Source organism: Salmo salar, chromosome ssa09, assembly GCF_905237065.1.
Source record: "Salmo salar chromosome ssa09, Ssal_v3.1, whole genome shotgun sequence".
Taxonomy (NCBI): Eukaryota; Metazoa; Chordata; class Actinopteri; order Salmoniformes; family Salmonidae; genus Salmo; species Salmo salar.
In genome coordinates this window covers 110,885,669-110,900,748 of record NC_059450.1, presented here as the reverse complement: position 1 = coordinate 110,900,748, position 15,080 = coordinate 110,885,669, and the positions used below count along the sequence as shown (strand labels likewise).

Below are 15,080 nucleotides of genomic sequence, written 5' to 3'. Positions count from 1 at the left end.
AAATTTGAATTTGGACATTTATTTGGTTTCAAATTTGCCGCTCTTGAAATGCACCTGCTGTTGATGGAGTGCACCACGGGGGGGACGCTAGCGTCCCACCTAGCCCATAGAGGTTAAAGGGAGTGCTCCTAATCTCAGTTTGTTACCTGTATAAAAGACACCTGTCCACAGAAGCAATCAATCAATCAGATTCCAAACTCTCCAGCATGGCCAAGACCAAAGAGCTCTCCAAGGATGTCAGGGACAAGATTGTAGACCTACACAAGGCTGGAATGGGCTACAAGACCATCGCCAAGCAGCTTGGTGAGAAGGTGACAACAGTTGGGACCATAGTCACTGTCTTGACGTTGGCCTCTTTGAGTACAGGGAGGACAGTTGACCCCCTCCCCCCTGGCACCATCCCCCAACCTACCTTCCCCGCCCAGTCCCTGTGTGAAGGAGTGGTAAAATTCCAGAGAAGAGTCTCTGGCCACATGGCCCATAGAGAGACACAGGAAATTCTTCCAACTCACAGAATTGGGGAACCGAGTGACATTTGTGTTCTGGAGAAGGTATGGAAGATTGGTGAAGAATCCAGCTACGAACTGGTCCGCTTGGTACAATTTTGTCATACTCAGAAGAGACAATATAGCCATATTACCATAAAACGGTTTATATAATAGCCTCAGCCTTGAGACTTGCATACACATGGTTGTATAGAATGTATTAATAAGGATAAAGCTATTTGTAATACATTGAGATGCTATGTACTGATGTTAATGTGATAGAATTATATTTCTGTACCAAGCTTAACTCAGTCATCGGCACGCCCCCAGGGACACAGACAGGACCAGGCGTCATGTGACATGTTCACTATAAAACTATACTCTGATCTACTTTCTTCAGACCCGGCCTCCACTCCATTGCGAGTTGGTCAATAGGTTTGACCATCCAAGTACTCTACTGAAAGTGAACTATACCACGTGGTTAACTTTTAGACTATCGATTCCAACAGAATAAGAACAAGTCTTTGATATTAATTATTAGTCTGCAGCTAAGTAAATTATATCATTGAACGCGAAGACCAACGAAACATCCATTCTATGATGACATTAATGAATGTCGCTTTGAAAGAACCATTCTAAGAGAGAGAGAGAGAGAGAGAGAGAGAGAGAGAGAGAGAGAGAGAGAGAGAGAGAGAGAGAGAGAGAGAGAGAGAGAGAGAGAGAGAGAGAGAGAGAGAGAGAGAGAGAGAGAGAGAGAGAGAGAGAGAACTCTCAAACAGAACGACGCTCCAACAAGGATCCCGACGACACACTGAGCGTAAATATATATTGATTGCAATTGTTCCCGAATGAGTGAGCGTTCAATTGTTAATATTAATGAACTCTGTGTACCTCCTCAGCTGAACAGTTTATGACCCATTGTTAACAAGACACCAGCCATGCCTGTTTTAGCCCACTAGGGCACATTACTCTACCAATTCTTTGTGACGATAATTACTGTTTGTATACTTTATGTGAATTAATTGGTTTAGTAAATAAATGATTTTAAGACAATTGATGTATGGATGACTCTTAGTAAAGACTGGGTTCGTGCAGATACAACAATTTACGACGTTTGGAATGAGACTGGACGCGAGGTAAAATACACCATTTAAACCAGAAGATAATCGGCCTATACTATAATAGAATATAATATATAATGTTATAATATAGGAAAGTTATATTAGGAAAATTATAACTTTGTAATCTGAATATTTTCCTTGGTGCCCCGATCTCCTAGTTAATTACAATTAAACGATGAATCAGTTTAATCGCGTGATAATAATTACAGGGAGTTAATTGATAAACATGTCTTCAGTTTAATGGTACCCCAAAGACACGGCAGTCACCAAGAAAACAATTGGTAACACACTACGCCGTGAAGGACTGAAATCCTGCAGCGCCCGCAAGGTCCCCCTGCTCAAGGAAGCACATATACATGCCCATCTGAAGTTTGCCAGTGAACATCTGAATGATTCAGAGGACAACTGGTTGAAAGTGTTGTGGTCAGATGAGACCAAAATGGAGTTCTTTGGCATCAACTCAACTCGCCGTGTCTGGAGGAGGAGGAATGCTGCCTATGACCCCAAGAACACCATCCCCACCGTCAAACATGGAGGTGGAAACATTATGCTTTGGGCGTGTTTTTCTGCTAAGGGGACATGACAACTTCACCACATCAAAGGGACGATGGACGGGGCCAAGTACCGTCAAATCTTGGGTGAGAACCTCCTTCCCTCAGCCAGGGCATTGAAAATGGGTCGTGGATGGGTATTCCAGCATGACAATGACCCAAAACACACGGCCAAGGCAACATAGGAGTTGCTCAAGAAGAAGCACATTAAGGTCCTGGAGTGGCCTAGCCAGTCTCCAGACCTTAATCCCATAGAAAATCTGTGGAGGGAGCAGAAGGTTCGAGTTGCCAAATGTCAGCCTCAAAACCTTAATGACTTGGAGAAGATCTGCAAAGAGGAGTGGGACAAAATCCCTCCTGAGATGTGTGCAAACCTGGTGGCCAACTACAAGAAACGTCTGACCTCTGTGATTGCCAACAAGGGTTTTGGCACCAAGTATTAAGTAATGTTTTTCAGAGGGGTCAAATACTTATTTCCCTCATTAAAATGCAAATCATTTTATAACATTTGACATGTGCTTTTCTGGATTTTTGGGTTGTTATTCTGTCTCTGTTGTTATTCTGTCACTGTTCAAATAAACCTACCATTAAAATGATAGACTGATCATTTCTTTGTCAGTGGGAAAACGTACAAAATCAGCAGGGGATCAAATAATTTTTTCCCTCACTGTATACACTATGTGATCGCTATCTACTCTTATTAAAGTGCCCACAAATCATATGCTCTAGAAAACCCATACAAAAGACTGTTGCTTTTCCCTTTAAGCTCAATGGCCACATCTAAGATTGGCTCAAATGGATGGAGTCACATGTGGCCAATCAACCACTGGCATATGAGTGTGCATTGTGTGTCATGACACAACAGTGAGTTGTGTCACCGCTGAGATGTCATCACCCGCAGGTTCAGTGGCTCCACGGAGCAGAGCACTTCGTCGAGGCTCATGAGACGACATCGGCGGCGGCGGCGGAAACTCAAAGCGCCACGGATGGAGAGGGTAAGACACACACACACAATACAAATAGAAAGAAACACTCACACACAGACCACACAGATGCCAGTTTGCTGTTAGTGTTCAGTGGTCCTTGTGCATGTCTTTCTCTTTCAATCATTCCTCTACTCCTCCCTCTCTTTCTGTCCAGTCGTCCTCTTTCAGTAGCGTCACAGATTCCACCATGTCACTGAACATCATCACTGTCACTTTAAATATGGGTGAGTAGTACTGTTCATCTATATCTGTGTAATGTATATAACTTTACGTCTATATGATATTTTATATATCATTGGGGACTTATGGATTGACTTAAAGATTCAGAGACCACCCACTGGGCACAGAAGTCAATTCAACATCTAATTTTGATTTACATTTGGTTGAGTTGTCAACTAATGTGAATTCCACCTGAAATCAACAAAACAATTCACCATGTCATTGGATTTAGGTTAAAAGTTTGGTGAAAAAAATATGAAATGCCCTTACGTTGATGACTTTTTCCAAATCCAAATAGTTTCCCATGTTGTTTCAACGCCATCACATAGTTTTTTTGGGATGAAATGATGTGGAAACAACGTTGATTCAACCAGTAGATCAGAACTTCTCTGAGACGCTTTGTGTATACGAGCCCAGAGGCCAAAGACTCCCTTTTCAAAGAGTAATTCATATTTATCCTTCACTCTGGCTATTGGTTTACATCTGTAGGGAAGGTATCCTTTTTGTTGTTCAACACTCTTTCTTTCTCTTGTCATTACTCTTCCTTCCTCTTTTCCTCCTCCCTCCCTTCATGCAGAGAAGTATAACTTCCTGGGCATCAGTATTGTGGGTCAGAGTAATGAGAAAGGAGATGGAGGAATCTACATCGGCTCTATCATGAAGGGAGGGGCAGTGGCTGCCGATGGACGCATCGAGCCTGGAGACATGCTGCTGCAGGTATTTGTTGAGTGTTCGTGTTTAACAGTGGTGGAAAAAGTACCCAATTGTCATACTTGAGTAAAAGTAAAGATACCTTAATAGAAAATGACTTACGTAAAATTGAAAGTGATCCAGTAAAATAGTACTTGAGTAAAAGTCTAAAAGTATTTGGTTTAAATATACTTAAGTATCAAAAGTTAATGTAATTGCTGAAATTATATTTAAGTAACACATATGGAATCATGTAGTTACCAAAAAAGTGTTAAACAAATCCAAATATATTTGAGATTCTTCAAATTGCCACCCTTTGTCTTGTTGACAGCTTTGCACACTCTTGGCATTCTCTCAACCAGCTTCACCTGGAATGATTTTCCAACAGTCTTGAAGGAGTTCCTACATATGCTGAGCACTTGTTGGCTGCTTTTCCTTCACTCTGCAGTCTGACTCATCCCAAACCATCTCAATTTGCTTGAGGTCGGGGGATTGTGGAGGCCAGGTCATCTGATGCAGCACTCCATCACTCATTGTCTTGTTAAAAAACAAATGATAGTCCCACTAAGCCCAAACCAGATGGGATGACGTATCACTGCAGAATGCTGTGGTAGCCATGCTGGTTAAGTGTGCCTTGAATTCTAAATAAATCACTGACAGTGTCACTAGCAAAGCACCCCCACACCATCACACCTCCTCCTCCATGCTTCATGGTGGGAACTACACATGCGGAGATCGTCCGTTCACCAACACCGCATCTCACAAAGACACGGCGGTTGGAACAAAAAAATCTCCAATTTGGACTGCAGACCAAAGGAAACATTTCCACCGGTCTAATGTCTATTGCTCGTGTTTCTTGGCCAAAGCAAGTCTCTTATTCCTTTTGTCTTTTAAAAAAACGTCACTTTTACCCCTTTTTCGTGGTATCCAATTGGTAGTTACAGTCTTGTCTCATCGCTGCAACTCCGTTATGGACTCAGGCGAGGTGAAGGTCGAGAGCCGTGCGTCCTCCGAAACACAACCCAACCAAGCCGCACTGCGTCTTGACACAATGTCCACTTAATCCGGAAGCCAGCCGCGCAAATGTGTCAGAGGAAACACCGCGCACCTGGTGACCGTTTCAGTGTGCATCTGCGTCCAGCCAGAACAGGAGTCACAAGTGCACGATGGGACAAGGACATCACTGTCAGCCAAACCCTCCCCTAACCCAGATGACGTTGGGCCAATTGTGCACCGCCCCATGGGTCTCCTGGTTGCAGCCGGCTGCGACAGAGCCTGGACTCGAACCCAGAATCTCTCATGCCACAGCCTTAGACCACTGCGCCACTCAGTAGCCCCCAAGTCTCTTCTTCTTATTGGTGTCCTTTAGTAGTGGTTTCTTTGCAGCAATTTGACCATGAAGGCCTGATTCTCACAGTCTCCTCTGAACAGTTGATGTTGAGATGTGTCTGTTACTTGAACTCTGTGAAGCATTTATTTGGGCTGTAATTTCTGAGGGTGGTAACTCTAATGAACTTATCCTCTGCAGCAGAGGTAAATCTGGGTCTTCCATTCCTGTGATGGTCCTCATAAGAGCCATTTTCATCATAGCGCTTGATGTTTTTTGCGACTGCACTTGAAGAAACTTTCAAAGTTCTTGAAATGTTTCATATTGACTGACCTTCATGTCTTAAGGTAATGATGAACTGTCATTTCTCTTTGCTTATTTGAGCTGTTCTTGCCATAATATGGACTTGGTATTTTACCAAATAGGGCTGTCTTCTGTATATACCCCCCCCACACCTTGTCACAACACAACTGATTGACTCAAATGCATTAAGAAGAAAATCCACAAATTAACTTTTAAGAAGGCACACCTATTTATTGAAATGCATTCCAGGTGCATTCCTCATGAAGCTGGTTGAGAGAATGCCAAGAGTGTGCAAAGCCGTCATCAAGGCAAAGGGTGGCTATTTGAAGAATCTCAAATATAAAATATATTTGGATTTGTTTACCACTTTTTGGGTTACTACATGATTCCATATGTGTTATTTCATAGTTTTGATGTCTTCACTATTATTCTACAATGTAGAAAATACAAAAAAATTAAGAAAAAGCCTTGAATGAGTAGGTTCTAAAACTTTTGACCGGTAGTATAATTTCAAATTCCTTTCTTGTTTTTTAAATTACGGATAGCCAGTGGCACACTCCAGCACTCAGACATAATTTACAAATTAAGTGAGTCCGCCAGATCAGTGGCAGTAGGGATGAGGAGGGATGTTCTCTTGATAAGTGTGTGAATTGTACTGTTTTCCTGTCCTGCTAAGAATTCAAAATCTAATGAGTACTTTTGGGTGTCAGGGAAAATGTATGGAGTAAAAAGTACTTTCTTTAGGAATGTAGTGAAGTAAAAGTTTACAAAAATATAAATAGTGAAGTACAGATAACCCAAAAAACGACTTAAGTCGTGCTTTAAAGTATTTTTAAGTGGCAAGAAAGTGAGAATAGGAGGAATGGTTTTGGGGTCTTTAATTGGACTTGGTTGGTAGGATTTCCTGATTTCTTTCTCTCCCTTTTCTACATCACCCCGTCTCTCATCCCCTCTTCTCCAGGTGAACGACATTAACTTTGAAAACATGAGCAATGATGATGCAGTAAGAGTACTGAGGGAGATTGTGCATAAGCCAGGGTAAGGAGCAGTCTCTCACACTGAAACCTACATGCTGATACGTGCTGAGGATCACACATTGCTGCTGGTTTGTGTGTGTGTATAAACTGTGTGTAAACTGAGTGTCTGCTGTGTGTAATTGTTGACAGCCCTATTACTCTGACTGTGGCTAAGTGCTGGGATCCTAACCCTCGGGGATTCTTCACACTGCCGAGAAGTGAGTACTCACACACAGCATCATGTAATTAGACGTAATGACTTTGTAAAAACTTCCTCAGATGGATATATTTTCCTCTTGGGAGGATCAAATGTCACCTCTAAGATTTGACATTTAATTTGCTTTTATGGGGGGGAAATCGATGTAAATGTGTTTTACCATGTTCCACAGAGACAAAACAACTCTTTCTCTGTGTAGGTGAGCCGATCCGTCCCATAGACCCTGCTGCCTGGGTGTCCCACACCGCAGCAATGACGGGGACGTACCCAGTGTATGGTATGAGCCCTTCTATGACCACCATCACCTCCACCAGCTCCTCCATCACAAGCTCCATCCCTGAGACCGAGCGTAAGTCACCCCTCCCTTTCCCTCTCCACCATCCCCAGCGGGCAAAAGTTGGCATGGGACAACCCAAGGACAGAAGTTTGTGGTCGAAATCTGGTTGTGACGACATCAAGACATCTGGTAGAAAATAACATAATTTGGGTTGTTTTCTGGTCGAAGCAACGTCCAAGATTACAACCAGGCAAACACGTATTTTTCTGGTCTCTAAAAAGACGTGTAGAAAAACGTGTCCTATTTTAGTCAGTATAACCTGACCCTGATGACAGAAAAGCCTGCCATCTTGGCAATACATTTTGCCTAGTGGGATGCTGCACGACTGCCACTTCTGCTTAATTCATTTCCCGCTTGCTGCTGAATGAATGAATGAAAGGCTCCTTTGGTGTTTCCCAGTGGGCAAGACTGGGTGAAATTATTATTATTACAACCAGAAACTGGTTGAAATAATGTTGTTAGGATGTCATTTCAACCAGTTTTTTTACAGTTTTGCCTGCTGGGTTGTTTCACTACTGCAGCTATCTGACTGTTGCTCTCTTTCCTTCTTTCCATCCCAGGGCTCGATGACTTTCATTTATCCATTCACAGCGACATGGCAGCAATCGCCAAAGCGATGGCCAATCCAGAGTCTGGCCTGGAGGTGCGAGACAGGATGTGGCTCAAGATCACAATCCCCTCTGCCTTCATAGGTATTCTTTCTCTCTTTACTCTGCTCTCTTCACTCTTTCTTCTGTCTGTATTGTCTCGCTTTCATAGGGACTATTGTTAAGGTCTCTCTCTCACCCTCTCCAACTGTCTCCGTCCCAGGTTCGGACGTGGTGGACTGGCTCTACCATTACGTGGAGGGCTTCACTGACCGCCGTGAGGCCAGGAAGTATGCTAGCAACCTGCTGAAGGCCGGCTATATCCGTCACACCGTCAACAAGATCACCTTCTCCGAGCAGTGCTACTACATTTTCGGAGACCTCTGTGGCAGTGAGTCTTATTATCTCTTTCTCTTCCACAAGATAGCTTCTTTATGACTCTTCACCTCTCCATCTTCGGAGACCTCTGTGGCAATGAGTCTTATTATCTCTTTCTCTTCCACAAGATAGCTTTCTTTATGACTCTTCTACCTCTCCTTTACTCTTTCTTCTTTAACACGTTTGTCCCTTTCCACTCCTTCCCCTTCTCCTCCACTCTCTCCCTTCCCCTCCTCCCATTTTCTCTCCTCTCCTCCCCTCTCTCTCAGATATGGCTAACCTCTCACTGGGAGACCACGATGGGTCGAGTGGGGCGTCAGACCAAGACACCCTTGCTCCCCTGCCCCACCCTGGGGCTGCCCCCTGGCCCCTGGCCTTCCCTTACCAGTACCCCATCCCACAGCCCTACAACCCACACCCTCTGCATGAGCCTCCCCAAAGCCAACCTGGAAGGGGGGGGAGTGCAGGCAGCCAGCACAGCGAAGGTGAGATGCTCCGCTACACATACACGCAAACTAACAGAGAGACACACACAGAAAGGCAAACCAAATGACTGGACTGACTTTTTCCACATTTTGTTACATAAAAGAAAATGTGTTTTTTAGAATTTTTTGCAAATGTATAAAAACTAAATAGAAAAATGGAAATATCACATTTACATAAGTTTTCAGACCCTTTACTCAGTACATTGTTGAAGCACCTTTGGCAGTGATTACAGCCTCGAGTCTTCTTGGGTATGACGCTACAAGCTTGGCACACCTGTATTTGGGAGTTTCTCCCATTTTTCTCTGCAGATCCTCTCAAGCTCTGTCAGGTTGGATGGTGAGCGTTGCTGCACAGCTATTTTCAGGTCTCTCCAGAGATGTTAGATCGGGTTCAAGTCTATGCTCTGGGTGGGCCACTCAAGGATATTCAGAGACTTGTCCCGAAGCCACTGGTGCGTTTTCTTGGCTGTGTACTTAGGGTCGTTGTCCTATTAGAAGGTGAACCTTCACCCCAGTCTGAGGTCCTAAGCATCTTTTCATCAAGGATCTCTCTGTACTTTGCTCAGTTCATCTTTCCCACAATCCTGTGTAGTCTCCCAGTCCCTGCCGCTGAAAAACTTTCCCACAGCATGATGCTGCCACCACCATGCTTCCGTAAGGATGGTGCCAGGTTTCCTGGTCTGAGAGTCTTTAGGTGCCATTTGGCAAACTCCAAGTGGTGTCATGACTCTCTCTCCTTGGTGAGGATCAAAGGTGCCAGATCACCTGGCAGTGGCTGACAGATAGTCAGACCCCCCTCTCTCCCACAGGTTAGGAGAGAGGCAGTTGTTGGGCCGGTTTTATGACTTAACAGCCAGTCATAAATAGTTTGCAGAAACTCTCCCTCTGGCTTTCCAGTATGGGAAGACTGAAATCTCTTTGTTACAGATCTACTTTTTTTATGATGGTGTGTATAGTGGTCGGGAACCTGAACCTGAATAATCAACCTTGAGACCACTACGAGACCAGCCAATGTACAGCACGGGCTGAACGTGACAAATGGTTTAAACTCTACAGACCAGAAAACGTGAGACGGTAGTCCATACATTTGAAATGGTGAAACTCTCAATCTCTACACAAGAAGAAGAAACTCACTAGACCATAGCATTTACCAGTCTGCAGCTGGCATGTAAAGTAGTCTAGGACATTTGACCAAAGACACAAAGGGGAAGAAAGATCCCTCTATGACAGGTATCCCCAAACGGGGGTACGCCAAATAAAAATGTGATTCACATTTAAAAAAATAAAAAGTCAAATAAAAAAAAATATATATAAACTCAGCAAAAAAGAAACGTCCTCTCACTGTCAACTGCGTTTATTTTCAGCAAACTTAACATGTGTAAATATTCAACAACTGAGACATAAACTGAACAGGTTCCACAGACATGTGACTAACAGGAATGGAATAATGTTTCCCTGAACAAAGGGGGTGGGGGCTGAAAATCAAAAGTAACAGTCAGTATCTGGTGTGGCCACCAGCTGCATTAAGTACTGCAGTGCACCAGATTTGCCAGTTCTTGCTGTGAAATGTTACCCCACTCTTCCACCAAGGCACCTGCCGTTTCCCGGACATTTCTAGGGGGAATGGCCCTAGCCCTCACCCTCCGATCCTACAGGTTCCAGACGTGCTCAATGGGTTTGAGATCCGGGCTCTTCACTGGCCAGGGCAGAACACTGACATTCCTGTCTTGCAGGAAATCACGCACAGAACGAGCAGTATGGCTGGTGGCATTGTCATGCTGGGAGGTCATGTCAGGATGAGCCTGCAGGAAGGGTACCACATGAGGGAAGAGGATGTCTTCCCTGTAACGCACAGCGTTGAGATTGCCTGCAATGACGACAAGCTTAGTCCGATGATGCTGTGACACACCACCCCAGACCATGACGGCCCCTCCACCTCCAAATCAATCCCGCTCCAGAGTACAGGCCTCGGTGTAACACTCATTCCTTTGACGATAAATGTGACCATCACCCCTGGTGAGACAAAACTGCGATTCGTCAGTGAAGAGCACTTTTTGCCAGTCAGACCCATTGTAATTTATTACATAAATGCCTTGTATCATAGGATGCTGTACTTACTATGAAGTCAGATCTCTTTGTAATTTATTACATTACATATATGCCTTGTATCATAGGATGCTGTACCAACTATAAAGTCAGACAACTTTGGTAATTTATTACATAAATGCGTTGTATCATAGGACGCTGTACTTACTATAAAGTCAGACAGCTTTGGTAATTTATTACATAAATGCCTTGTATCATAGGATGCTGTACGGGACAATCTGTTTCCAATTCCTGTTCACGCGCACCAAAATCGTAGGGACCTTCAGAGTGACACATGGAATGAATAGCACTACTTCTTCATTTCTCAAAAGAAAAACATCGACCAATTTCTAAAGACTGTTGACATCTAGTGGAAGCCATAGGAACTGCAACCAGGTTCCTCATAAATAGGGTTTCCCATAGAAAACTATTGGGAAATCCTATGACCTCAAATTTCTTTTTCCCTGGATGGTTTGTCCTTGGGGTTTCACCTGCTAAATCAGTTCTGTTATACTCACAGACATTATCTTAACAGTTTTAGAAACTTTAGAGTGTCTTCTATCCAAATCTACCAATTATATGCATATCCTAGCTTCTGGGCCTGAGTAACAGGCAGTTTACTTTGGGCACGCTTTTCATCCGGATGTCAAAATACTGCCCCCTAGCCTTAAGAAGTTCAGAAGCCACTGCTAGATTTTTGGATAGGGCTCTGCTCAGAGTATCTTTGCCTTGGCAAATCGCGCTGTTAAGACACTGATGCCCTTTGCATCCACGTACCTATGTGAGAGTGGATTCTCGGCCCTCACTAGCATGAAAACTAAATACAGGCACAGACTGTGTGTGGAAAATGATTTAAGACTGAGACTCTCTCCAATTCAACCCAACATTGCAGAGTTGTGTGCATCCTTTTAAGCACACCCTTCTCATTAACCTGTGGTGAGTTATTCACAATTTTTGATGAACAAATAAGGTTTTATATATAAGATAGAATTATTATATTATTATTATTTGTGCCCTGGTCCTATAAGAGCTCTTCGTCACTTCCCACGAGCTGGGTTGTGACAGAAAATCACACTCATTCTTATGTTTAATAACTGTATTGTATAGTGTGTGTGTGACAGGCTTACACTGATGGCAATAAACTGTGTGTGTGGCAGGCTTACACTGATGGCAAAAAACAACATTTGAGAGTGTGCTGACCCTGGTGCTAGAGGGGTTACGCAGCTGGAGGTTGAATGTTTGGGGTACGGGACTATAAAACGTTTGGGAACCACGGCTCTATGACAACCATTGGTATATCTGATGTATCTGTCTAAAAAACACTCCACTACCAGAGAAGCTCTACAAAGGACATAGTGACCTTTAGTGGACAAACCAGAGTTTTACATCCCTCGACAACTTCACCATAGGACCCATCTAGTTCAACAGAGATAGACAGCTACGCATAAATATATATTGCATTTCTAATCCGAATGAGCGGTGGTTAGGGTGCTAAGTATTTGTATTTTGGTGAGCGTAGCTTCCAAATGTAACAACGATAGTTGACTCTCTTTGTCTCTCTCTTTCCCTCTCTTTCCTATCCCTCCATATTTTATAACCAAACAGCCATGCTTTTGTTAGTCCACTAGGGACCTGTTTTCATTGTATTACGTTAGTAATCAGTAACCGATACCGTGTGTGTGTTTATGTATTCTGTGTTATTATTTAGTTAGTTAGTAAATAAATAAATAAATAAATAAGCCGATTTGTGTATTGCTGATTCATCAATAAGGTTAGGGTTCTTGCAGATATCAAGGAGTATGCGATGTTCAGAATGAGACTGATATGAGGTAGTAATGATTAATAAGTGACTGTTATTGATGTAAAAGATATCTGTATATCTTTAGAGTTTAAGTCGGGAGATAGTAACTCGTTAAACATCTTTTCCCGTGGTGCCCCAAACTCATTAGGAATGAATTGTTACATGATTAATTTAATCGGATAACAATTAAACATAGTTAGTTGATAAAATAAATAACAGTCATCCGATTAGGGATAGTCACTTTTGCTGAGGAGTTGCTTCCGTCTGGCCACTCTACCATAAAGACCTGATTGTTGAAGTGCTGCAGAGATGGTTGTCCTTCTGGAAGGTTCTCCAATCTCCACAGACGAACTCTGGAGCTCTGTCAGAGTGACCATTGGGTTCTTGGTCACCTCCCTGACCAAGGCCCTTCGCCCCCGACTGCTAAGTTTGGCCAGGCGGCCAGCTGTAGGAAGAGTCTTGGTGGTTCCAAACTTCTTCCATTTAAGAATGATGGAGGCCACTGTGTTCTTGGGGACCTTCAATGCTGCAGAGATTTGTTGGAACCCTTCCCCAGATCTGTGCCTCGACACAATCCTGTCTTGGAGCTCTACGGACAATTCCTTCGACCTCATGGCTTGTTTTTTTTAAAACTGTGGGACCTTATATAGCCAGGTTTGTGCCTTTCCAAATCATGTCCAATCAATTGAATTTACCACAGGTGGACTCCAAGTTGTAGAAACATCTGAAGGATGATCAATGGAAAGTGGATGCATCTGAGCTCAATATCGAGTCTCATAGCAAAGGATCTGAATACTTATGTAAATAAGGTATTTCTGTTTTTTTAATTTGCAAACATTTCTAAAAAACGTTTTTCGCTTTGTCATTATGGGGTACTGTGTGTACATTGATGAAGAACAAGTAAAGGGGTCTGAATACTTTCCGAATAAAGTGTACACACCTTAATAGTCTGTGTAGACTATACACCTTTAACTCTCAACCTTTCTCTCTTTCTCTCTCTCCTTTGCAGAGAGTCGTAGCAGCGGGTCCAACTGCAGTGGCAGTAAAAAGGAAGAGGCTGCTGGGGGGGCAGGCGGTGGTGCTGGTGGTGGCGAGTCCAAGTCCACAGGGAGCGGCAGCGAATCAGAGCTGAGGAAGGAAAATGCCCCCAGTGATCGCTCAGTGGTGGTTCCCCCTAACGAGCATAGCATGCACAGCCTGATCAGCTTGGCCCACAGTGTCCACAGCACCCATTCCCACAGCAGTAGCCTGGTGTACGGACCCCCCGGCCTGCCAGCCCAGCCACCGTCCTCCCTCCCCATCACGGCCCCCCCTGGGTCGCCCCCGGGCCGAGACCTAGCCTCCATGCCCCCCGAACTCACCGCCTCACGACAATCGTTCCGCATGGCCATGGGCAACCCCAGTGAGTTCTTCGTCGATGTCATGTGATGTGTGATCCAGAGGGCGGATCCTCACTGCAGGTGTTCAGGACGTCCTGGTATGGAGAGGAAGGAGGTGGTGGAGTAGGAGGAAATGAGGTAGAGGCTAAGAGAAAGACAGGTGGTGCTGAGAGGAATATGGTTGTAACTGCATAGCTCTCCTTCTGTCTGTCTGTCGCCAGTGTTGTGGCGCCTGTACTTTCTTCAGTGAAGAAAATCGGTGTGGATGCAGCTCTCTCTCCTTGATCCCCATTAAATAGACAATTTTTTTCATATGTTCTTTTCCACATCAGTTTCAGTGTGTGTGTGTGCCTGTGTGTGTATATGAGTGAGTGAATATGTTGTTGGAATTGAATGTTTTCTTTTTGGCATTTTCTCCCTTTTCCTCTACATGTGTCCCATTCAACTATGATCGAATCTCTGTGGACCCTCCATTGCAAACCCTCTTTAAAAATCAACACAGTCCATACTAGATTGGAGAAGGCTCAGAAAGAGAGAGAGCGATAGAGAGAGACTGTGGACCATAGAGATCCTATTAAATTACTATTCTAAAAAAATTGTATTATAATTCCTAATTTTATACTGTGGACAGGGTTGTGTTCATTAGGGCATGCAACGGTTAAAAAACATTTAGCAACAGGAAACAAAAATTAGCCTTTCTTATTGGAGAAATAGGTCAGGTAATCCCTCCCTGTTTGTCTATTTTCTTCCATTTGGTGCCTAATGAACATGTCCCAGGTCCCATCAATGTGTTAAGGATGTTGGTGTTACTCTTTGTGAGTGTTCTCTGAGCTGACTCAAATTAACGTCCGAAATAAAACATAGAAAATGAAACTGTCTGAGTTATTTTTGTATCTTTCTATGTTGAGTTTCTTCACAAAAGTTATATGTAGACAGGGAGAGAGATGGAGAAGGGTAGAGAGCATAGATGAAAAGGTAATAAGAGGGATTAAATTACTTCTCATTGCTGTACACTCAGTAGCAGTCATGTTAATTGTGATCATAATCTCAGATAACGCTCTAACCAATCAGTGCAATTAATACTGGAAGATGAAGAGTATACGAGCTGAACCT

At 43.6% G+C, this 15,080-nt stretch overlaps 1 protein-coding gene across 4 annotated transcripts in view; it reads left to right on the top strand.

The window, feature by feature from the left end:
• LOC106612406 (segment polarity protein dishevelled homolog DVL-3) overlaps positions 1-14,840 on the top strand; it is a 54,479-nt gene extending 39,639 nt beyond the window's left edge. For 3 of the 4 annotated variants that reach the window (XM_014213504.2, XM_014213507.2, XM_014213506.2), the window contains 10 exons: positions 3,059-3,152; positions 3,298-3,367; positions 3,940-4,079; positions 6,644-6,720; positions 6,849-6,916; positions 7,115-7,264; positions 7,813-7,944; positions 8,063-8,230; positions 8,487-8,702; positions 13,598-14,840. In XM_014213504.2, coding sequence (XP_014068979.1) covers positions 3,059-3,152; positions 3,298-3,367; positions 3,940-4,079; positions 6,644-6,720; positions 6,849-6,916; positions 7,115-7,264; positions 7,813-7,944; positions 8,063-8,230; positions 8,487-8,702; positions 13,598-14,016 — 1,534 coding nt within the window. In that variant the 3' untranslated portion in view covers positions 14,017-14,840. The remainder of the gene's footprint in view (positions 1-3,058; positions 3,153-3,297; positions 3,368-3,939; positions 4,080-6,643; positions 6,721-6,848; positions 6,917-7,114; positions 7,265-7,812; positions 7,945-8,062; positions 8,231-8,486; positions 8,703-13,597) is intronic. The other variant, XM_014213505.2, reaches the window with a different exon arrangement.
• The last annotated feature ends 240 nt before the right edge of the window (positions 14,841-15,080 follow it).